The 23,887-nt window shown below is 43.2% G+C and overlaps 1 protein-coding gene across 5 annotated transcripts in view; it reads left to right on the forward strand.

Moving 5' to 3' along the window:
• The window catches only part of PDZD2 (PDZ domain containing 2), a 202,573-nt gene that overhangs the window by 44,164 nt on the left and 134,522 nt on the right, over positions 1–23,887 (forward strand). For all 5 annotated transcript variants that reach the window (XM_050329167.1, XM_050329166.1, XM_050329169.1 and 2 more), the window contains exon 2: positions 21,532–22,333. In XM_050329167.1, coding sequence (XP_050185124.1) covers positions 21,855–22,333 — 479 coding nt within the window. In that variant the 5' untranslated portion in view covers positions 21,532–21,854. The remainder of the gene's footprint in view (positions 1–21,531; positions 22,334–23,887) is intronic.

The raw sequence follows: 23,887 nt of genomic DNA on the forward strand, positions 1-23,887 counted from the left end.
GTTTGTTAAAAACATTTTTTCTAGTTTTACACAAAAGTAGGTCACACTAGGGTGCACTGTTTCTTTTTGTGTCTAACAGACAAAAATGTAATCACAGAAGTATGTTCTAATGAAGCAATTAACAGGAAGATTTGTAGAAATATTTGATGAATGTCAGGTTTCCAGGAAAACAGGCAGTTTGGGAAAGGACCAGACTTTTAAGAGATTCAATTAACTGTAAAAATATTAGAAAATCTTGAAGTGAAAGAAAAAAGAAACCGAAAAAGTAGTTTACAAAAATATGTAATGAAATTTAGTGGGTTTTGAGGTCTGGCAAAATTCAGGAAGCAGTGGAAGAAGTGTTTAGGGACAACTTCTGGAAAAAGGGTAAGGAAACAGGACAAAAAGATCATTAGTCCTGGGGATGTTTGTGCCCTCTAGGTGTGATGAGTCCCGGTCCTGCTCATGCAGGGTGAAGGGTGAAGTTTCAACCCAGGCGAGGGCTCTGTGAGTTCTTGGAGCTTTGCATGCCTGGGCCTTGGTAGGACACCTGTGCAAGGAGATCTGATGTGCTCTGCAGGCCTTTGTGCAGGACCCACGTACTGGTTTTGTTCTGTTTTGGACGAAACAGATGCTTTAAATGTCACTGCTAAGGCTTGTGACACTGTGGCACAGTAACACACTTCTGCTTGGTTTTGCATTGTGAGTATTTTGCCTCTGGTGTTTTCCTGAGAGACGTGTGCCTGGTGAGAACTAGAGCAATCTGAAGCTGCTGAATCTTGCCTGCGCGGTAATGTTAATCTCTTTCTTGGAGTCTTGAATTAATACTATTGCTCTCCCACAATATAATTTAGTTGAATATAAGCTGCCTCAAAGAAATCCTGCTGGCGTTGCTGCTTGCTACCCTACGACATTTGGGTTAAAATAGCAGGAAAAAAAGGGTGGCTTAGCTTTGTTGTCTCATACTGTTAGGAGTGAGTTGCTCTTTCCTGCTTCAGAGAGCTTCTCACAGCTGTTGAGAGAAGTACTTAGCCCCAAAATGCAAGACTTGTATCCCCCAGGGCTGGTGGAGAAGAGGTTGTGAATAATTTGACTTGAAGTCAAGGTGGTGCTTGGTGGAGCAGGAAATTAGGAGTGCTATTTTTAAATGCTGAAGAACTTATTAAAAAGCAGTAATAGTTTTCATTAGACAAAGAGCTTTGAGTTTGGGAGGCTCCTGACTTGAGTAGCATCATTCATCGAGTAAGTGTTTTTTGAAGAGTGCCAAGTAAATCTGTCTTTCTGGAAGGGTTGGTGACTATCAGGAGAATTAAGTAAGGGATGCGAAGCTTAGTGACATAAATATTGGCGTGCCAAGTATGTCTCTCTAAATTGGCAGCTGGTGTTGCCACACATTAGCATTTAGAATAAAATAAAAATGACAAATTTGTCTAATGTGAGAATAAAACTAACGCAGAAATTCTGCTCAGTCTGTGTCTTTTGGTCTTCTCTCTCCTTTGCTCTATGCCTTTGATTTTCCAAGAATCTGGAAGAGGAGAAAGATCCTGTTCCCTTCCCTTCTAATGCCAGAGGGAAAATGGCCCATGCACACAGGTTTGCATCAAAGGAGGGATAATTCAGATACTAGAGAAGAAAATTCTGGAGTCACTGCGTGAAGTGACCTAGAGGCTGGAGAATCCACACCAGCAGAGATTGCTGTGCAGGAATCTGCAGAGATGTGCCATCTCTGTTCAACCCTATTTCAAGCAAGGAGATCGAGCAGAGGCCCATTGAGGTACATTCCAAACTAGGTTAGTATGCTTTCTGTGATGGAAAAACGGCAGTCAGCCTTTGAAGATGGTCATACTAGGTTAAAATCAAAAAAGCAGGAGTCTTACCTTCCTTTGTCCTTGCCCAAGACAGAAAAGCATGTTAATGCAAAGAATATTTGACATTAAAAAATTATGTACAACCAGAGCAGAATAAGGTCCAGATCCCCATGGCTGCAAAAAGTCGCTTTGATTTTTTTCCAGACCTTTGGGTTTCTTAGCAGCAAGTTCTCTGCCTGAGGGCTCTTCAGAGAATGGGTAGTCTAAAGCTGGCAGGTCCTGAGATTCATTTTATATTTTTCTGCTGAATGTAAGTCCAAGAAGACATGTAGTAATCATGATAACACATTTACAGCCTTACTGGAACTCCCTGACCCTAAACAGGTCATAAGCCTCAAAAAGTAACTGTTTTCCATGATGTTAAAATAGCTTTTATTCTTAGGTTTGTAAGACTTTATAGTTCACTAGAGTGTGGACAAAAGCTCCCTATTTGGTCCTTCAGGAAGATTTTTCTGTTTATTATTGCCCAAGATATCTTTCATCTCCAAAAGAGAGATGACTTTTTTTTCTCATGCTCTTCAGCACCTGGTTGTGCATGCTTGCATACAAATGTAAATGAGAGATTTCCTTGCACTGTTCAGTTGCTCTCATTCAACAAGTGATACAAATGTAAGTAAAACTAAAGTGGTTTTTTTTTTTTTTTTACTCATTATTCAATGGAAAGCTGATTAGTGAGACCTTGAAACCTAATATCCCCAACAGACGGTTCACAGCACTGCTTGAAACCTGGTTCGTAGCAGGCAATAAAAATTAGAGGTGACTGAGAGTGAGCCATTGTATTATGTTTGGAGGGGAAATTCAGGCTCACACAGTGGAGTTTGTATTGGATAGCAGTTCACAGAGGTCAGCAGAGCTGTGATAGTTGGGGCTCAATGATTACCTTTTACAATCAGTGAGGGGTCCAGACCAGGCTATTGAAGGGCTCCTGTCCTGTTCACTGCCAGGGAACAGTCCTGTACCTTCCCCTTCTCAAGCAGTAACGCTTTTGTGTGTACTGTGTGCACCCACCAGCCCTCCAACCCCCGGAGCAGTGGAAAGGATCCCACCCCAGATCAGATGCTGACTACATCCTTGGGATGAGAGAGCATATGAGGACACTGTGCATTCCCAAAGATGCAGCAGGGAGCTTGCTCAGCCGTGATGACCTGCTTGGGCTCTGAATTTTTTTTGTAGCAAAATTGTCAGATTTTGAATTTCTACTTTCTCACCATTCTCATGACAATAAATGTTTTGTGTAGCTTCCAAGGAAAAAAAAATGCTTCTCAGTGCCAGATGAGGTTTGCTTCTACTCTAGTGACTTGCAAAGTAAGTCTGAAGTTTGCTGAGGCTGCCTATGGTTTTTAGTAACCATTGCTTTTAACATGAGGGGTTTGGTTTCTAAATACTCTTTGAGGGGGTTGAAAATCCTGCCCTCAGCCTCCAGAACCACTGCTGTGGCTCAGGCTTGTGGAGCTCTTCAGGCGTGGAAAGTGCAGCAGGATGGGTTTTGATTGCAGCCTCCCAAAGTAATGATGGTATGAAGAGAGGGTGGGAGAGAGGAGGGGTGGGGGAAGATTCCTGGTGTGTGTGTTGGGCAGGCTGGAGGAAGGAAGCAAAATGCCTCTCTGTGGGCATGGTCTTGCTTGTGATTCACTGCATGCCAGCTGAAAAGGGTAGACTGGCTGGATTTCTGTCTGCTCTCTTAAATGAATTTCTGCTTTGCAAAGGCTTTACTACCTTGAATGTAAAGATTATCATTACAGCACGCACTCCCAAGGTGTCTGAAGCAGAGGACTGGTGACCACTCACTTGATCTTAATTAAGGTGTATTTCTGTGATTTTGCCTGAACATACTGAAGCTGCTTGGTAGTCCCTTGTTTGTTGTCCTGAGCACCCGAGCTGAGGTCTGAGGGAAGGAGTTTGCACTCCTGCAACTCCGTGCTGCCCTGAGGGGCTGCTTAGTGCCCTGGGGGGTGAGTTGGTGTCCTAATGAGCTGCGACCACACGGATAATGAGGCAAAAACTAAATCTTGCACATCTCCTTTCATCATGCAAATATGAACTGCAACATAACTTATCCGAGCAACCTTATTTTCAGCATTTTTATCCCTATTCTTCTCCAAGTGTTACACTACTGCTTTGGAGACTGCTCTGCTTTATTTTTATCCCTCTTATATGACAGTTCAGAAAGCTTGCTTGCATCCTCTTCTTTTTCTTTTTAAATCAAATTAATTTTTAACTAAAGATTAGCAGTTTCAAGATGCTAACGTAAAAATATGGTGTTTGAGTTATGAGCAACTTGCCTGTCCCAGGAGAACTGCAAGTTTGGAAACCCCAGGGATCAGTAGCTGAGATGGGTTAAACAAGCGCTTAATTCTCCTCTTTAAAAGCTATTGTTACCTAGTGTATCAAGCCTATTCAAAATAATCTTGTCAGACTGTGATTTTAAGAAATCCCATTTAATTTCTGCTACTTTTCTTAATGTATTCCTGTTATAGTTTGCACTTTCAGGCTTTCTGTAGAAGCGGGGTAAAATTTCCATCTGTGTGTTTTGTCAGTGGAGGATAGAGGGTCTATAAATTAGATATTCCATGTGGGAAAGCCTGCAGTGGCAATTCCTGGGGGACATTGCTTCTCACAAGAGGCAACATTTCCTGTTCTGGCCTGGCTCCTGCAATGCAGGTTGGGCTTTTTCCACTGGAGTGAGGACTGGCAGGATGAGTACTGGACTCTTTGGCTTTTTAAGGGTGAAGGCAGGAAAAAAGGCAAAAGAAGAGAAAATATTTGGAGATTTCGTAGAAAAGTTCTCTGTAACTTTCAGAGATCTACAGGGGTTTAAACATGATTTTCCAGTGAATATATCTCTTTAAAATACTGGTTTTTCCCAGTGGATGAGAATTCAAATTTTTTATCAACTCCACTTTATTGTATTTTCAAGGTTTTCCATTTTGAGGCTGGGCATCTGGCTTCAGTTTTCCTTTCATGAAAAAAGCACTGGCACATTTAAATAATTCAAGGGAGAAATTATATGCGCTCAGCAAACAGATGAAGAAAAAAAAAAAAAAAGAAAGAAGCTTAAAATCTAGGCCTCCAAAGTCACTTCCATGTATTTCCTTTTTAAAGAATGTATTTTTAATCAGCTTTTAGAAACAAAGAGCCATGCTGACATATACGTACTTACCCAGTGTTTCATCATGGGACAGAACAAAGAAAGTGAAACCAAAGTTACAAACTAATTTGCTATAATATGTGAAATAAATGCTATGATACCAAACTGGTTCACCTGACAAAGCCCAGAGTTACAAGACTGTTGTTTTTTCAGAGGATGTGAAGATAACAGAGTGAGTTCCTATGCTTTTCAACAACAGAATTTCATACAAGGGCTCTGGTGGCTCCAGTAAAAATAAAAAAGCGAATTAAAGTAGAATTCCCTTCTCCAGGCGATAAGATCGCTGTTCTAATTGTAAGTTGTAATTATAATTTCCGATTTGTCTTTTTTAGTCTCATTCAGCACATTTTCCTATTAAATAGTTTCAGGGGCGAAGTTGAGATTGTGGCGTGTCTCTGCCTCTCTCTGCACAGCACAGCTGTAGGATGGCTCCTGCCATGGGTATCCTCTAAGTTATCAGCCAAAATATGAAGTAACACAGTAATCTGAAGGGAGCCTTGCATGTTGTAGTAGAATTAATGGAAGAAAAGTGGGCGAAGACAGACAAAGACAGACAGAAGAGGACCTTGCCCTCCTGAGGTTGGTGTTGTACAGGTCAGCCCAGCTCATTTTGAGGCTGCTGATAAAGCTGCTGTTGCCACATGGTTTCGTGGTGCTGCCACGTCATTAGTTTGAGTTAGGGGTGTTTCAGTCCTGATTTAGTGCCTGGGTGGGGCTTTGAGATAGGCTGATCTCTGGCAGCTGTAGGTTTGCTTGAGGCACCTGGGAGAGCAGGTACAGTGGAGGGTTTCCACAGTGCTCTCGCCTCTCCCCTTTGGGGAAATACCTCCACACAACACTGTTTCCCCTGGGATTTGAGCCAGTTTAGGAAGATCTTTGAAGATGACTGAATAATCCAGTGAGGGTCAGAGGTTGCTACCTCCCATTGGTACCTCTGAGGGCAGATCAGGTCTAGGGGAGCAAATCGTCTTCTGCCACCCTCTGCCATCTGTGTGGTTGCTTCTGGGTTTGTCACCTGTCCTTTTTCATTTTGTTGGAGGGGATGGCTTAGGGTTTATGGGGTCTTTTCAATGCTGTGTGTGACGTCTCTGCTCTTTCTCTACCCACCCTGCCCACAGTGGACCACGCTAGCAGCTATTGCAAAAGAGATGCTATTTAATCAGGTGCCTGCTTGCTTCTTGCAGAACAGGGGAATGTGGGACTAGCAAATCAGAGAGGGGTGGACCTGCTTTGTCTGGTGCTGGGTGGAAAGAACAACACTTTGTCATACTCTGGCTTTTCTGGGTTGTCAGCACTTACTGGCAACTTCTGTTGAGCTTTCCTGCTTGTGAAGAACAGTTCTTACTGCAATTTCAGAGTGTTTCCTTCTCTCTGTTGTTGTTCTTGTTGGCTCTGGGTCTTCCCTGCCTGTGGATTGCTCACAGTAAAACATTAGTCATCACTAAAACTGTGTTTTGGTGGTGGGTTTTTTTTGGCGTTTTTTTTTTTTTTGCTTAGATACATAGTGCAGTGATAAGGCTATCAAATCTCTCTCTTTGGCAGCATCTTAGACTCTCACTTGGGATGCTGTGAGGGCTTCAAAGCTCAAAGTGTTTAAGAAAAGGGTTTTCAAATACTAAGAGGCGGGTTGAATTTTCTAGTGCTGAAATACATGTTGAATACTGGTCTTTGGGAATATTCTGGTGACAACGTGCACATATTTCAGCTTCTGATCCCAAGAATGTTACTAAGCACATGATAAAACAGATGCATTGTAAGTCTGTTGATATAAGCAATATTACATAATTGCTTAAGTGTTTGAAGGATTAGTACTTTAGTTTTCAGTATTTGGATTTTTGCCTATGCTGCACTTGCTTTTTTCTTAAAAAAAAAAAAAAAGTGTATTTAATTTGTAATATTTGAGTCCAACATTGCAGCAGCTCTGTATTTAGTTTTAAAAAGTCTTTGGTTTAAATGAGGCTGATGTTGAAGCTCAAGCTCAAGCTTCATGGTTGAAGCTTAAAGGGGAAAAACAGGGGTGTGTGGTTGTTCTGTTTTGTGTCTTTTTCTTTTAGTGGTTATATCCTGTTGAGAATGATTATAATGAGAGCTTATGTGGGAGAGTCAGCTTGTTGCATGTTCTTAAATCTTTGGCATGTCTGTGAAAGCCTGCCTGGCTTCTTTTAAATATGAGTTGCAGTTAGACACATCTGAACAGCATAATACATGAAAGTGCATATGATGTTTCTCCAAGTCCAGTGTGGGGTTAATATACCAATATTGCATGGGATGGTAAAGATTATTATGTGTGTTTGCTCTGAATGGACTTGCTCTTTGTTCTTCCAGCCCTGTAAGAACATTGACTCAGAAACCTGAATATTTAAAATGCCTGAAGGCAAGACTTTGCTCTCTAGGTTTTGCTCCTTGTCTTTGCAGAGATGATAACGGCATAAAAGCAAATGATTAGGTAAAGCATAGAGTCATTATTTATAGACCATAACATTTATTTATGTATTTTTAATAGGGGCTCAATTCAGGAGTGAAGTCTTTTGCATTAAAGCAACAAAGAGATACACAAGAATGACCATGACAGCAACTTCTGTGCTTGGAACCTTCTCCCCAGACTGTGTGAAGTTTTAGTGAGATTGTATGTAGTGTGAGAGTGTAAAAAATGAGTCTCCTGACCAATACACAGTGATAAGAATGAAGTCGATGTCTGCACTGTGTGTATCTGTTGCTGTATCTGGACTCTGCTAAAGCTTGTGTGAAGAATTCCAGGAAGGCAAGCACCTCCTGAAGTTACCCTGAGAACACAGGCTGGTTGGATGTAGGTCCTACAGTTCTGGCAGAAAGTACTTCATAATTGCCAAAAATATGGAAAAACCCCTTTCATTCTAAGAAGTTAAATTTACTCTATCTCTAGCTGCACTATCCCCTCCTTTTTCTTAACAGATAATTTTCAGTCAGCCAAAAAATACTTTTTTGAGAGGAACTGGACTAAAGACTGCAGTGTCCAGTTATTTCTGGAACCAGAGGACCATCCTGGTCCTGGTTGTGTGAAACCTCAAAAAAACCTGCTGTAAAATTCAGCTGCCTCCAAAAACCTGACCACACATTGCCTGAGGAAAGTCAGAAGCAGCTTGGGAGGCTCCCAAATCCATGCTCTGAAAGGTCTGGCTGCAGAAAGAAATTGTTGCTGTGGTCAGTATTGGGACCAGTCGTGTTTAATATCTTTATTAATGATCTGGACAAGGGGATCAGGTGCACCTTCAGTAAGTTTGCAGATGACACCCAGTTGAGTGGGAGTATTGATCTACTGGAGGGTAGGAAGGTTCTGCAGAGGGATCTGGACAGGCCGGATCGATGGGTTGAGGCCAACAGTGTGAAGTTCTGGGTCCTGTCCTTGGGTCACAACCCCCTGCAGTGTTCCAGGCCTGGGGCAGAGTGGCTGGAAAGCTGCTCAGTGGAAAAAGACCTGGGGGTTCTGATCAACAGTGGCTGAATGTGAGCTAGGGTGTGTCCAGGTAGCCAAGAAGGCCAATGGCACCTTTTCTGTCAGCAATAGTGTGGCCAGCAGAACCAGGGAAGTGACCATCTCCCTGCACCAGGCAATGGTGAGGCTGCACCTTGAGTCTTGTGTCCAATTCTGGGCCCCTCACAAGAAGGACACTGAGGTGCTGGAGCAAGTCCACAGAAGGACAAAGGAGGTGGGGAATGGTCTGGAGAGCAAGTCATATGAGGAGAAGATGAGGGAGCTGCGATTGTTTACTCTTGAGAAGAGAAGGCTCAGGGGGGATCTTACCACTCTATAACCCCTGAAAGGAGGTTGCAGCCAGGTGGGGTTGGCTTCTTCTCTCAGATAACAGGCGACAGGACAAGAGGAAATAGTGTCAATGTATGCTGGGGGATGTCAGGTTGGTCATCAAGAATGATTTTTCACTGAAGAGGTGGTTAAGCACTGGAACATGCTGCTCAGGGAGGTGGTAGAATCATCATCCCTGGAAGTGTTCAACAAATAACTGGACATGGCACTTGGTGCTCTTGTTTAGTTGACATGGTGGTGTTCGGTCAAAGGTTGGATTCGATGACTTCAGAGGTCTTTTCCAACCTCAATGATTCTGTGATTCTATGATGCTATAAAAGAAATGGATGCTGTAGTCAGCATCAGCAGCATCTTGTCTCTGAGAGGTGACAGCTTATTGCTTCCAGCACGTTTCTACCAGCAGGGTTAACCTTCAGTTTGGGAGAGAAGAATTCAGTCTGGCATGTGTGCTTTGGGAGGCTGCAGTAGTTCAGCTGGAGGTTAAGAGGACAGAGGCAGCAATGACAGGGTTATGGTTCAGTGGTTTGTGTCCTTCAGAGGTCACAGATGAGCCCTTTTTGCCACAAAAACCTCTGCATTGACTTGAGAGCAGGAAAAGGAACTAAACTAAAACTGCAGAGTGCAGAGACTTTCTCTCCATCTGTGGAAATCTTGCTGTTGGTTGCAGTTGAAGTGATGTCCTGACTTCAGAGATGCACTCCCTAAGGAGGTGATGGGTAGCTGGCTTCATGTGTACTCCTGCCTCTCAGGGCTGTGTGGAGGAGAGCTGAGCTCTGCTGATGTGTCCAAGTGCTTCACAAGGCTGGACTGACCCTTCGTGAAGAAAGAGTAAGGTGTAACTGTGCAGTATTGAAGGCAAATGCAGGCATGGCCTCCAGGTAGATACTGGTGGTAGAGATGTAAACTGCTGTCTGAACATCCTTAGGTTTTTCTCCTCCCAGCTCACTGAGAGGTGAAAGAGAACACTTGTGGTGATGAGTCAGTGAGCAGCATTACGGGATCTGGCAAAGCTGAGATGGGAAGGATCTTCCTTGAAAGTCCCTTCCTAAGCTCTACTTGGCACAGTTGCTTGGGAGCGCTAACAGTAGGCTGTTAATTATTTCCAATGCTCAGGTCAGATTGGACATGATTAATGGATTTTGGGAATAGTGATATGGAAATATGTTTTGTTAAATCTGGTAATAATAGTAATAATTTTGCTGGTCTTAATTCAGACTTAAGAGAAAACAGAAAACAACTTTTTTAAATTTTATTTTTTATTTTATTTCATTTTATTTTGGCCTTTCCAGTAATACAATGAAATCACATCAGTCCACCTTCCAAGTTTATTCAGTTTCAGGGTTTTAAGCTGTATGTTTTCTTGGTGCTTATCAAAATTTAATTTAAACAATTTGTTGGGGACATTTGTTTGTTTAATATAGAGTCACAGTATTGGAACATCAGATGTTTGTGGTTTGCTTGTAATACTGGATTCATGACTCCTGCAGACAATGCAGTCCAAATTTAACATGTTATTTACATTTTCTTGTTTTATGAATAATTATTGCCGAGGTCTTTCCCACAGGAAGATCTTGAGAAGAGTGGGAGTATTTTAAAATAATTGCAGATCTACAAAGCCTTTTTTTTGTCCCTTTTTGTTTTCAGAAAGAACTGGAGTGTGGAGTAATTTTCTATAGGAGTGTTCAAAATGTTACATGAAAATCCATTCCTTCAGGAAGCCTTGCAATCAAGAAATTTGGGGTTGTGGCTACAAAGGTTTAGGTAAATGAGTGCTTATTTCAAGGTCATATAGAAGTCGGTGGCATCAGTGAGGGCCTTTAAAAATTGGATTATTCTTAGGTGCCGAAACATAAGTTTGAACTCACTTACATGTCTGTAATTTTGACTAGTTTTCTCTGTGCATATGTGTGTGAGAGAGAGCTGTGCTATTTTCAAACATGGAAAAGGGATGTTTCTTGGAACCTACATACTTAAAATTAGATTTCCGTTGTGGTTACACAACTGTAAAGTAAATCCAGAAAAGCATTACTGACTTTAATTATGTTACTCCAGATTTTTGCTCCTATAAATCATGCCAGAAACAAATTCTGAATACTCTGAAAATTCACAATGGTGGTTCCCAGCACCAGCTCTGAACTGTTCAGCAAGTGGAAGAGATCCAGCGGATGATTAGGCATGGTGGTGTACAGAGGATGCTGAATAATTGTAGAATTGGATGGGCACCATTGTTCAAGAAACTCTTTAAATATAGTTCTTCCATTGTTGAACAAGGTTGCAGTAACTCAGTTCCTTAAGTAAGCTTTTTCTGCTCTGCTGTTAAATTGAATAATCTTTAAGGGCTTATAGGTGGATACGTATTTTTGACTATCTGACAGCTATAAAACTTTGCTTTTATACAGTCTGGGACACTGGATCATGTGGGAATTGGGTGATTTTAAGTCTTGTCTGAAAAAAGTTGCTTCATTCTGGTTTAAATGAATGCAAAAGGGCAAGGCTATCTTCCTTCAATATTTAAAGTACATTCAGCATAAGAGAATATAGGAAAGATTTAAAAATTAATTTAGAAATTACAAAGCTTTCCCATTTTCCCACCTGACCTGGACTGGGAGAAGAGGCTGACTGCTGGAGACGGTTTGTGTAAAAAGGGGGTGAGGACGAAAGAGAATAATTTGATTATACTAAAGGGCTTCTGTATCCGTATCAGAAAGAGTTTTAGATTTGATCCTCTCATTAATAATGGATGGCCAGACGGATTCTTCCTCCCCTGCTGTCTCTCTTCAATTCATCTGAATGATGGTGGAAAATACAGCCCAGCCGTTTGAGCCAGGCTGTCTCTCCAGTTTAAAAGCTCACTGTGTCTGTCCCTGAACCTCCTCTTGCAGCACAGCAGTTTTGCCAGGTTGAAAAGTGCACTTGGGAGGTTTCTTTACCAAGCTCAGCAGGTCAAACAACCTAGTTGTTGCTTAGTGCACAGAAGACCTAAAACCACAAAGCTGCATCATCTCAGCCCTGGCTCGGCATTTTATTGCCATCTGCAACACAACTGGCTTTGGCTCTCCCTGCTTTCAGACCAGGGATGCCTGTATGATTGCTCACCATCCCAACACTGCATCACACTTGCTGTCCCCAGAGGGCACCAGCGTCTTGAACACAGGCAAGACTGCAGTGATATGCAGTGAGGGAAGGGCTTGTGCTGCCTGACCTGGTGTGGTGGCTGAAGCCTTTGGTCAACACAATGCTTTGGAGTTTTACTGTTACCTGCTGTCATACAGCAAATGTTTTTTCAGCTTTCACCCATTCACCTTATTTTAGTGATATCATTAAAACCCCACCACGTTCCTGTCCAGTGGAACTACTTTCTGGGATATCATGATCCTTGATTTCTGGTATAATTTCACACAACACGTTTTGGAAATGCGTTTCTTTGTATGACCTTGCTTACGTTGTATGGACATAGAAATAAAGAGAAAGGAGGAAGTAGGTGGTTTCAGGGCTCTAGGAGTAATAAGCAGCTTCGACCAAGGGGCACTGGTTGCTTTTGTGAGAACTGAGGCACCTCCTCCGGAGCTCTGCTGCTAACAAGGACACACTCTAGGGCCTTGGAGGTAATACTGGTGCTAGAAGCCCTTGCAGACTTTCCAGTAGTGTCAAAGCCACTGTTCCTGGACTGACAGCAATCTGGTGTTGCAGTTCTGTCACCAAGTGCTCAGATGATCTGGATCAAGGGTAGAAGGAATTAGGGGAGCCTTACTCTCTTCACATCCTTGGTTGGGACATGGAGCCCCATGTGGTGACTGATAAGGGGGGCATCTATGGTGCTTAAAAAATTTTCCAGTGGTCCTATGGCTACAGGAAAGCTTCACATGAGGCTGTATGGGATGCATACCTTTTGGTATCTCCATTCCCCTGTATAAAAATGGGCACAATCCCATTTCCTTAATGAAAAATTTTACTAATTGCCAGCATTTCAGATACTATGAGAGCAGCTGGAAATAAATAACTCCTGTAGAGAGTCATTTGGTGGTAAAGTTTCCAAACAAATCCAAGTATATGGCTAGGTTTTTACCTAACTGTTCTGTCCCCTTTTATAGTGTAACATTTCCTGTAAAAATTCTGCATTTCTGCATTTGGCTGTTTGTGTGTCCTCTTGGTGAACTGTTCTTTGTTCTCAGGGCTTGGTTGGCCTGATATTGCAAATGTCCTGGCAGTTGCTAGGTTTGATTTAGGAAGTCTAGATGTTTCCACAGATCTTTTGATCTTTAATATAGTCGACATAAATACTTCAAACTCAAAGCAGTTAAGAAAGCATTCCAGGGAACCTTTCTGCAAGAATTGATATAGAGTTTTTCTGTGCCCAGTTTGCCTGATTAACTGGTTTAAATCAGGTTCTATCTGATCAAATTCAGATACCTCTGTTTTACTTAGCCACACATTTTTCAGGCAATGGAGCAGAAAGTGGACATGAAAGATGTCATGCATCTAGTCTGAAAATAAAGATCTACAGCAGATCAGATAACCATTTCCTCCCAAGAGTGCCTATTCCTCTCTTTCGGCCAGAAATGGAACCCATGGTGACAAGCTCAGGATCCTCATGATGAGGATTCAGCCTGATGTTAAGTAACAGAAATCCCAGTTTTCATGTCCCTGTATTCCTGTTGGTTACTTGTGTGGAGGTCAAACCTGAGGCTGTGGTTTGACTGTGCAGTAAATCCAGCTTTAGGGCTCCTATGGCTGGATGAAAAGCACTGAGGCCATGAAATATAAAATGCTGACTGCTATAAAACTCACTGTCAATTCAAATTTGTTCAAAACCTCTCAAAGCCTCCCAGCATCAGATTTAAATTTTTATTGCCAGGTCAAATATCAGAAGTCTTCCTATGGCTGGCATAAAGCTGACCTGTAAATGTGCACTCTGGCTAATTCAGCAGAAGCATAACTGTGTGCCCAGATCTGATTTGTACCACTGGGTAATCCAGAATAAAACAGGTTTCCTACTTTCCTGAAGGATTTCAAACCTTAGAGCATTACAGCAAAACCGTCTTTCAGCACTAGTGTGTCTTTTAATGAAAAATCTCAATCCAGTTCCAAGGTGGTTTTTTTCCCCATTGTTACTTTCTTTGCTATTAGTTTCTGACTAAGAAGTAGAAGAAATGAAAGCTACACTTGAATAGGAATTAGTAAATTAACGTCTTTTGCTGGTAGTGGATTTATTTCTCTGCTGATGAAATGCCCAGATGACGTTAGGAAAACAAGTACGATGCCTACATCTATATATAAAAAGATTAACTGTATATGTCAAACATAACCTTTAAAGCAGTTATAAAGTGATCTCACTCAGGGGATGAAAAGAATTTTTGGAATAACTGTATGTATGTTTTTCTGGAGGTTTAGGCTATGCTGAAAATGCCAAAGGCTTTGTCCTGGAGGATTGTGTCTTGGCTGTTTGCACAAATCACCTTTTAAAAATCGGTAATGGGACATTTTAATGACCCTCTATATTTCCTTTTCCCCCTATGAGAAAGTGATTATTGAAACTCTTTACATCATCCCTTTGAGGGCAATGTAGGAAGAAAAAGCTCAGCTCGTCAGAAAAAACCAAAAGTTTATTGCTTATGCACTGAATATCCAGATATGCTTTTTGACAGTTCCAGCCTAACTTATTTAAAGAAAATACTCTTATTCTTCCTTAAAGGGAAAACTGTATGAGGAGAGGTTGAGGTCTCTTGGTCTGTTCAGCCTGCAAAAGAAGAGGCTGAGGGGAGATCTCACCGCGGGTACAACTTCCTCATCAGGGGGAGAAGAAAAGCAGGCACTGATCTCTTCTCAGGTGACCAGTGTCAGAACCCAAGGGAATGGCCTGAAGTTGTGTCAGGCCAGGTTTAGGCTGGATATTAGAAAAAGGTTCTTCATCCAGAGGGTGGTTGGGCACTGGAAGAGGCTCCCCAGGGCAGTTGTCACAGCTCCAAGCCTGACAGAGTTCAAGAAGTGCTTGGATGATACTCTTGGGCACATGGTGTGACTCTTGGGGATGGTCCTGTGCAGAGCCAGGAGTTGGACTTGATGATTCTTGTGGATCCCTTTCAACTCAGCATATTCTGTGATTCTGTGATAAACAATCCTTTAAGACAGCTTCTTTGCTTCCTTAAGAAAACGTAAAAGAAGCCGCCTCTCTTTACCTACAGCACCTATGTTTCACTGGGTACTTTGAACTAAAAGGCTGGAGATGAAGAAAGTAAGTGTGTTACTTTCTGAGCCATAACTAAAAGCTTTCACCGAGGAAGGGAGAAGAAGGTAGCGAGTTTATTTACGTGGTGATACTGCAGCCTTTGAGAGCATATCTTATGTGTGTGTGCTGGGTGGAAAAAGTGCAAGGTATAAGCTGATTTTTCTGGCTGTAAATATTCCAGGGATGAAGGTAAGAAGAGCTGATAAACACCAAGAAGAGCAGAGAGCTGTACCAGCTACATGTCTGTGGGTATAAAATGATTTTAGGAATACATTTTAGCTGGAATACAGACCATTTCCAACTATGCAGTGTGCTGGGACAGCTTTCCAGCAGAATAACAGAGGTGTAAATCTTCCTTACTTCTAGTTAAAATTTGATGAGTTTTGTTGAGTAGGGGGTGAAAAAGTTGCTGTGGTATCTGGGGTCCAGCTCTGATGGTGCCCAGCAGGACCTTTGTGGCTGGTAGCAGCTGCTCTGCTCACTGGGTGGTGGCAGCACATCTTTGGACGGAGGCAGGCACCTGGGCTGGGCAGGATGCAGCTGACCAAAGTGGCTTGTTGTTTTATGTTTGGACAGAAAGGAGTGGCACTTGGCTGTTGGCACTGATGGGTGAGAGGGGACCAATTTTTTTTTTTAAAGTTTTTGCATCAGCTTCTTTTTGATGTTCTGAGAGCATCTGGCCCAAAAGCTTCACTTTGTGCAAAGGATGGTGCCTGTCTTGTGCCGTGAGTTGGCCCTGGGTACAATCCAGGGCTCCTGCAGCAGTGGGGAGTAAGCCTGAACCCTTAAACCAATACTCAGCATGGTAAGTGTCTTTCTAAAGTGAGATCCCATGAAGGGTGATCCCCTTTGTAGGTCCTCCTCAAACTGTCTCTGCCCCATCATGACCCTGCTATTTGAAGAGGACTAATAGTTTCTATATTGCACTCAGTAATTGAGATTTCCCACCCCAGTATCTTCCCAAATGAGATGTTCGGTACCTGTAAACATCCTATCCGCAAAATCTTATTTCACTTACTTTATCCTTGAAACACAAAAATCTCAATGGACCACACTTACTGAGATATAGGTAATCTGGCAGATTTAATCACTAGAGTGTGTGAATCAGCAGTCTCAGAAGGATGCAGAGCAACCAGGACAAAATCTCTTTGGATGAAAATTTTCCCCAGGAAGAGGGACTCCTGTTCCCAGGACAAAGGACCTACTGGGCTGCCCATTCCTAGTTCTGGCTTGGTTTACTCTGGGCAATTCTAGGCAATATCAGGGTGGGCATAAAGCTACAGTACTTTGTACATAGGTCTTGTACTTGATGCAAGGCGGTGGGGTGGTTTTGCAGGTCTGTCACCTATAGAAAGTAAGCAAGGTGGTGATGATTCAGTTAAAATTTTCTCACGTGTGTCTCGAGTCTATTTTGGTGGAAATCAAGAGTAAAAATAAATTTCTTCTTAGAGTTTTCCATTTTTATCAGGCAGATCTATTTTTTCCCTTGATGAACAGTTTGCCACCTTTCTATTTGCTACTTCTGTTGCCACTGGACACCTGAGCTGCTCTTCTTAGCAGTGCAGAGGTGTTCAGCTCAGCACTGCACTGTCTGTTTCATCTGGGAGGAGTATTTCCTATTTATGCTTCTCTGGAGTCATTTTTCCAAAGTCAGAAGGTTTTGTTTGAGAAAATCAAATCCCTTGAAAGTACTGTATAATTATCTACATGATTAATTTAAGTGTCTGCCATGGCTCTGCAGTGAGCTCGGGGGCGTAGACAGGCAACCCGCGGCGTATCAACGCCTGCAGTTTTTCCTGTGGGGAGCAGGAATGGGGTTTTGAAGGCTGCCTGCCCCCGGCGGTGTGGAGGGGGCTGTCATCCGCTATTTCCAGAGGGATGTGTGTGCATGGAGGGGAAGAGCCCTCCAGCAATGTTGCTAAATGAATGATGGATGAGTTTTGCATGGAATGCAGATGCCTTTGAATGCTCTAAACAGCCAACTGCAGGATTGAAGCTGAAGTCAACATCAGGGTGTGCCCTTGGCCAATATGGAGGAGATTTGGAGACTCTGGAGTTAAAGCTTTCCGCTGCTTTCAAGGAGCCCCAAGTTCTCCAGGCTGGAGACTGGGGCAGTGCTTTTGGTCTGGGGATAGTTTGAAAAAGACAGCCCGTAACATGTCCACCCAATCCCAAAATTGGTAACCAGCTGAGGGCAAAAACTCCTTAAATTATTAGGTCAAAAAGGACCTCAAAGGATGATCTGATCTGATCTCTGGAGCTGAAATCATTTTAAACCCTGTGTGGTTACTGAGGACTATACTGATGTTTGCTGTTGAAGCAATGATAAGGGTGTCATTGTTATAACTTACTGGATGTTACCTATTAAATAACCACTCACTGTGCTCCTGCTAAGATGATGTTGAAGGAAAAAATTAAGAGGGATTGAAATGGAGAGATCTACTCTCCCCCACAGCCAAGAGAGATTGGCTCTAGTCATTGCTCATGGCAGATATTTGTCCAACCCCCTGCAGCTACCATGAGTGATGGAGGCTCCAGCCACTCTAGACAGTGTTCTGCAGTGCTTTGATATTCTTTATCCTTATGTTACCTAACCACTAACCTAAACCTACCTTGATATGGTTTGCACCCATTACTCGACCATGGGCAAGGGGAACAGATTGTATTTCTTCTCCTGGTCACTGTAGGGCATTTTAAAGTACACGAGGACCCTTAACCTGTGCTTTCATCCCCCACCTGCAATGCCTTCTCTGGTTTGGACTAGCAGGCCCTAATTCCTTGAGTATTTCCTAATAAGTCACACTTTCAAGACTGGCAGTCATGTCAGAGCTCTGCTCCAACTGGACAGTTTTGCTGCTGAGAACTTCCCAGCCATGCGTGAAGCTGCAGAGATAGTTCACATAGAATCATAGAATCATAGAATAGATTGGGTTGGAAAAGACCTCCAAGATCATCAAGTCCAACCCCTGATCCAACTCTAATTACTATATCATGGCACTAAGGGCCATGTCCAATCTCTTTTTAAAAACTTCCAGGGATGATGCCTCACAGGCTTTGTCCCTGTTGACACATCCTTGGACAATGACCCTTTTATTTCCCCAACAGCAAGACTTTATTGATGGGAATGATTCCCTAGAAACTCTGGAAGTGTTCAAGGCCAGGGTGGATGGGACTCTGAGCAACCTGGTCTAGTGAAAGGTTTCCCTGCCCATGGCAGCGTGGTTGGAACTGCATTCCCCTCTAACCCAAGCCATTCTTTGATTCTGTAGTTCTATGAAACTCCACATCTTTTCCCAGAGATTTGCCACCTATGAAAACCAACCTATCTAAGCATGTTTTTCCTATTGTAGTACTCTGCTTTTGTCCTTGCTGAACTTTATCCTAATTTTTAGAGAATGTTTTCCTGATTTTTCCCAAGATATTTTAGATGCTAATCCAGTTCTCTGGTGTGTTTGCAGACACTCCCAGCTTCGTGTAATCTGCAGATTTAATACGTGTACTCTCTTTCCTTGTCCAGGTCACTAATGAATGTGCTGAGCAGAACTAGATCCAGCAGAGCTTCACTCACAGTGTCCTTCTGTTTTCACAGAATGTCATTAATAACTACTCCCTGGGTATGGATTTATGGTAGTCTCATTTAATCAGGTTTCCTTAGTTTATTTATGAAAAAGTTGTCTGAGACAGTGACAAAAGCTATAATAAAGCCCAGATAAATGATAGCCAACAACTTCTCTATTGTGAAATTAATTTGATTCTATATTACTTTTTTCTTGTCTCGTCTGTATCTGCCACTTCTTATATTTTTGTTCTCTTCCACATACATGCAGATTGTTTCGTTTGACTTAGAATTTTTAAGATGATTGAAGCTAGACTGAGTGATGTAGCATTCTTCTGCTGCTTCTCTTTCCACCCATAAAGGCAGACACTGCACTTGCCATTGTCCTTCCTTCTGGCACCTTACCTGCCTGAGTTGTCACAGGTGACCAGCAGGGAGGTACCTGAGGTGGTTTCAGCTGATTTTGTAGGAAATTTAAGTGATGGTTTGTCCCTCTGTTGGACAGAAAATACTTGACTTGGACAGAGGACTGATCTCACCCTGGAACAGGCAGAGAAGAGGATAGTATACCTCTGTACTGATATTGTGTAGCATTGTGTACTAATCCCCTGTGCATAGTTGTCAATTTTAACAAGGACTAAAGCAAAAAGCAAACCAGTGTTGCCTTTCTCAGTGTCATTTTTCAATAACTTTCCCTCTGAGCAACACTTTTCCAGACTGTCTATGTGGTATTAATATGCATATAAAGGGTAACTTTTTTTTCTTTTTTCATCTTCTGCAAGTTTCATTTCATTTTTATGCCCTGATGTTTCTATTATTTTTGCCTATGTGTTCGCACTATTTTTTTAAACTCCTGCTCGGTAACCTTTTAGAGTTCTTTCTTCTTGTCTTTGAGGAAAATGAAAAGCTCGTGATGCTGCCAAGTCTTCTGATCCTTCTGCATTGAGATGCTATTGTGCCTGTGCCTTTTAAGCACAAAATATTGTTTCTTCGAGAAACTACAGCTCACCTTGATTTCTTTTTCCTTTAAACTCTTCTGCATGAATTCTTACCTAGTAGGGTTTTTTAATATACTGAAGCCAGTAATTTCTGTTTTGCTGTCCCCAGTCTCTTGATTTTACAGGCATTCTTACATGAGTTTCTTTCCACCTTCTTGCCCCCAACAGATTCCTTTCTGGAGGCTCTTCCCTCCTGATGACTTGACCTATCTGTTATGTGAGAATCTTGTTCTGAAGGCATCAGGACTCTGTCTCATACTGCTCTCCTTTCCTAGCATGTATCTCATGCTTGTACTCTCCCATTGCCATTGAGTCAGTTGTATCAGGTTCTTCATTTAGGGTTTGTTGTGCCCTCCACTGTGTTTGTTTTGTTTTGTGGGTTTTTTTCGCTTTTATTACTAACCAGATAATTTAGCAGTTCTTCCTCCCTCTGTATTGTGGACCTCGGAGCAAGTATATAGATCATCCTCGGTCTGTCAAGAGTGCCTCTACTTTTTCTTTTTTGGTCCATATATAAGCCATGCATCTTTAGATCAGTATTCCAAACTGAGGTCTTACTACAGCGAGTTCCAGTTATGTCAGTTAAATCATCACTTTTGTCTTAAATTAAATCTGAGATCTTAAATAGGACCTAAGTTCTGTGTTAAAAAATATATTCACCAGTGTTGCATTAAATATCTAAGATGCTCAGAGGATTTAAGCCTATTTCATGGTCAATCTGTGTCTTTATTATCACCTCTTCTTTTTGGACATGTGCTAACTCAGAAGTCCCTCTCACTAGGCAGTGGGCCATTTCCTCCATTCCCAAGCTGATGCCCATCCCTTTAGAGCTGTTGGTGTAGCATCACCTTTCTGGTGAAGATGCTGGTGTCCTCCCAGAAGCAGCACATGTGGCCCTGATCTGTTGTCCCTCCCTGAGCTTGCTTGGGGTCACTCCTGTCCGTCTAAGTAGTGCCGTGCAGCCAGCGATGTGGTAGAAATTTAGATACAGTTTCTGGGCAGCAGCATTTTGCAAAAGTCTCCCTTTATACTCATGCTCTTGGGGTTACAAGCTCCTTCTACAGCTTTTCTGCCAAAGTGAGCCTTGCATACACATCTGCAAGAGCAGGCCTGCAGGCTTCAAGCTCAAAGCTGCTGCTTTCTCCTGCCTTCCTGGTGCACAGCTCACTGAGCAGCATCCACTGCTAGAAAATAAATCCCTGAAAGAATCCAGTCAACCAGATTTGACTCGCATCAGGGTTTTTTTCTTGTTTCATAGATCCTAATGATCCTGGGAAAAAAAACCCTTTCTCACCTTCTTGCTTGCTAACCCCCAGCTCTTGCTGCTTCCCAGCTGTGTGCCTCACTCTCCAAACTGCGGGAAACTGGGGAATTCACCTGCCCAACTCTTGTCCCAGGGGACTGGGTAGTTAGGTGGGTAGATTCAGTCTGCTGTAAGCCACTAGTGCCAGTAAGAGGAGGGAGCCCATTGGTGTCCTCACCCTTCACGTGTGCTGCTGCCCATCCCTCGTGCAGCTTGGTGGGGAGCTAAGTCAGAGAAATGACCGGTTTAAGACTATCCCAGCCCAAAACCACTGGCACGGAGGAGGCAGAGCTGCCTCCAAGCAGTGGCATCAGCCAGGTTCAGTCACTGGTGAGACTGAAGTGCCACGCTTTGCCCTTTCAGCGGTCCTTGGAATGGGTTTGGCTGGAGTGTCTCCTCTGCTTCACTAAGAGCGCTGGAATTGCGGCAGGAGCATCCGCTCGGCTCTCCAATTCCCGTTTTACCGGGAAGGTCAGGAGCTAATGGTGACCTTTTATTCCCTTGCTGAGGAGAGCAGTTGGTGCCCTCAAGTGGCAAATCGCAGAAGGAGAGCGGTCCGGCCCTGCGAACCGGCGTTGGGGTGCTGGGTGGGGGCTGTTGAACGCCTGCAGTGGTTTTGGCAGCTCTAACTGTGCTGTTTTCCCCTTGCAGGACAAGATGATGTGGTGACCGTGGCAGGAAGGACACTTTGTTCACAGCGGAGTGGGGACCCCGACAGCAGTCATACCTGGACAGCCAGAGACGCTCCCCATTGCTTCATCCACCAACAGCCAGTCCACCAAACATCCTGCCTTGACTGTGCTTTTTTCAGAACCAAAAAAGAAGAAAAATCTCCCTAAGATTAGATGGAGTTTGCTTTGGATCTGCAGCCCCACTCCAGCATGTCCCCAGGGGCTGCGGGGGGCCACGGCAGACGACCAGGGAGTCGACTGGGTCCAGGACTGATGCCGTGAGGGGGATGCACAGGGACAGCGATGCCCATCACACAGGACAACGCCGGGGTCTTCCTCCCCCTCCTGTGCCAGTGGCTGCAGAACAGCCATCGGGAGGGGGCCGAGGGAGCCGAGCAGCAGCTCTGCCGCTCGGCCGTCCAGAAGCTGAGTGAGTACATCCAGCTCAACTTCTCTGTGGATGAGAGCACACTGCAGCCAGGGAGCTGTGGGACTCCGGATACAGAGATCTGCACCATGTACCTGGCCCAGGAGATGCGAAAAAACGAGGTTCTAGGTTTGAGCTTTGGGAACATCCCTGCTCTGGGAGACTACGGGGAGAAGCGTCGGGTAGGAAAGAAGAGGAAGGGGCATAAGGGGCCTGTGCTTGACGTTGGGTGCATCTGGGTGACGGACTTGAAGAAAAACAGCCCGGCCGGGAAGTGCGGCAGAGTGCGCCTGAAAGACGAGATCCTCTCTCTGAACGGCCAGCTGATGGTCGGTGTGGATGTCACCGGAGCAAGGTAAGGGAGGAAAAGCAGCCACCAGCAGCTGTCTCCTGTGGCACATGCTGCAAGTCACAGCTGGTACTGATGAAAGTCAGGAGCAGATGTTTTGGCCTCTGCTTTTCCAGGCCCCGAGAGAGCTCTGGGTTCATTCTTCAGGTCTGCAGAAAATACGTAATGAGAGCAAATTGATAATTAGCCCACATGTGCTACTCACACTTCCACTGCAAAGTTTTCAGAGGTCATTGTGTCAAAAAACAGTACGTCATAAGGATCAGAGGGGCTCCACTAAAACAGGAGTCTTCCTGGGTTTGTATAAAACTGTTTCCTTAAGTAAAAATGAACACAGATGCAGCAGCACTGGAAGATATTTTTACAGGTGCTTTTTATTTTTGTTGAAACATTTGAGTTGAGGGAAGCTTTTTTGACAGCTAAATGTTGCCTGAGACTTCTTCAAAGCAAGACATTTTTGTGTTTTCCACATTGGAACAACTTAATAAATTCCCTTTGATTTTAATGCATTTGCTCTCTTCTGCTGTTTCCTGTCCTAGAAAACGTGAAACCTTTAAGACTTCAAATCAGACGTGAAGGTTTTTGCAATGATATAGATTATTCTTGTGGCTTTTTTTTAATTCAGCTACTCCATGCTGTAAATTTGTTATTGTCCCCGTCTTGCTCTTTGTGGGCTGGCAGACTTTCTCACATTTCCCTTTGCAAAGGCAAAAACCTTTCTCTGCTAAAGATGAGGATGCAAATGTTCATTCACACCAATGTACCTGAGGGCATGAAATCCTCCCTCTCTTGCCAAAGCAGGTTTATCCTGGGGGTGGACAGTTTTGGAAACCAAGTGCTAGTGAAGTGCTCCCAACAGGCAGTGCATGTGGCAGGAGTTTGGGGTAACCATCATCCCAGTGCTGCCATGTGGCTGAATAAAAGCAGTGAGTCCTCAATCTGTGGGCACTGGGCAGCTCAACCCATCTATGGTTTTATAGGTGTGAAAACAACCCTCTGTAATTCCTAACCTGTCATTCAGTGAATGTATAAATATTGGTACTGTGGCAGTATCAGTCAGTGGGCACCTCCAGATTCTAGAGGGTTTGTGGCTGAAAGCAGTTAGTTTGCTGTTTCCCCTTTGCCAAATGTCACTATTCCTAAATCCAAGGAGTTCAATACAGCACATAAGAACAGCACAATATGTGGAGGAGCTGGCTGTGGGTATCACTCATCTGTGTCTCCTTGCTAGGAATGCTGAATCTGACTTCTTTCAAGACAAGTTATTTAAATTCCACCTGATTTCCATGTAAACAGCAGTAACAGGTTGATTATTGCTGAACTTATTTATTTTTTTTCCTTTCTTTTGATTTAGAGAAACATTATGTGGTAATAAAATCATCAAAGCTCTTTGCTTAACAGGGTATTATTACATTAGAGAGGAATAATGTAGGTGGTGTCATTTTTGGTGATGTTAGTGATTTAGGGAAAATAATTGCTCTCTTCAGAGTTAGAAAATTGTGTGTGTCTATCAAACACAATTGCAGGGAAATGAGCTGTATTGGAGTATGGAATAAAGGT

The sequence above is a fragment of the Myiozetetes cayanensis genome, unplaced genomic scaffold (assembly GCF_022539395.1).
Source record: "Myiozetetes cayanensis isolate MyiCay16 unplaced genomic scaffold, myiCay2020 scf4, whole genome shotgun sequence".
NCBI lineage: Eukaryota > Metazoa > Chordata > Aves > Passeriformes > Tyrannidae > Myiozetetes > Myiozetetes cayanensis.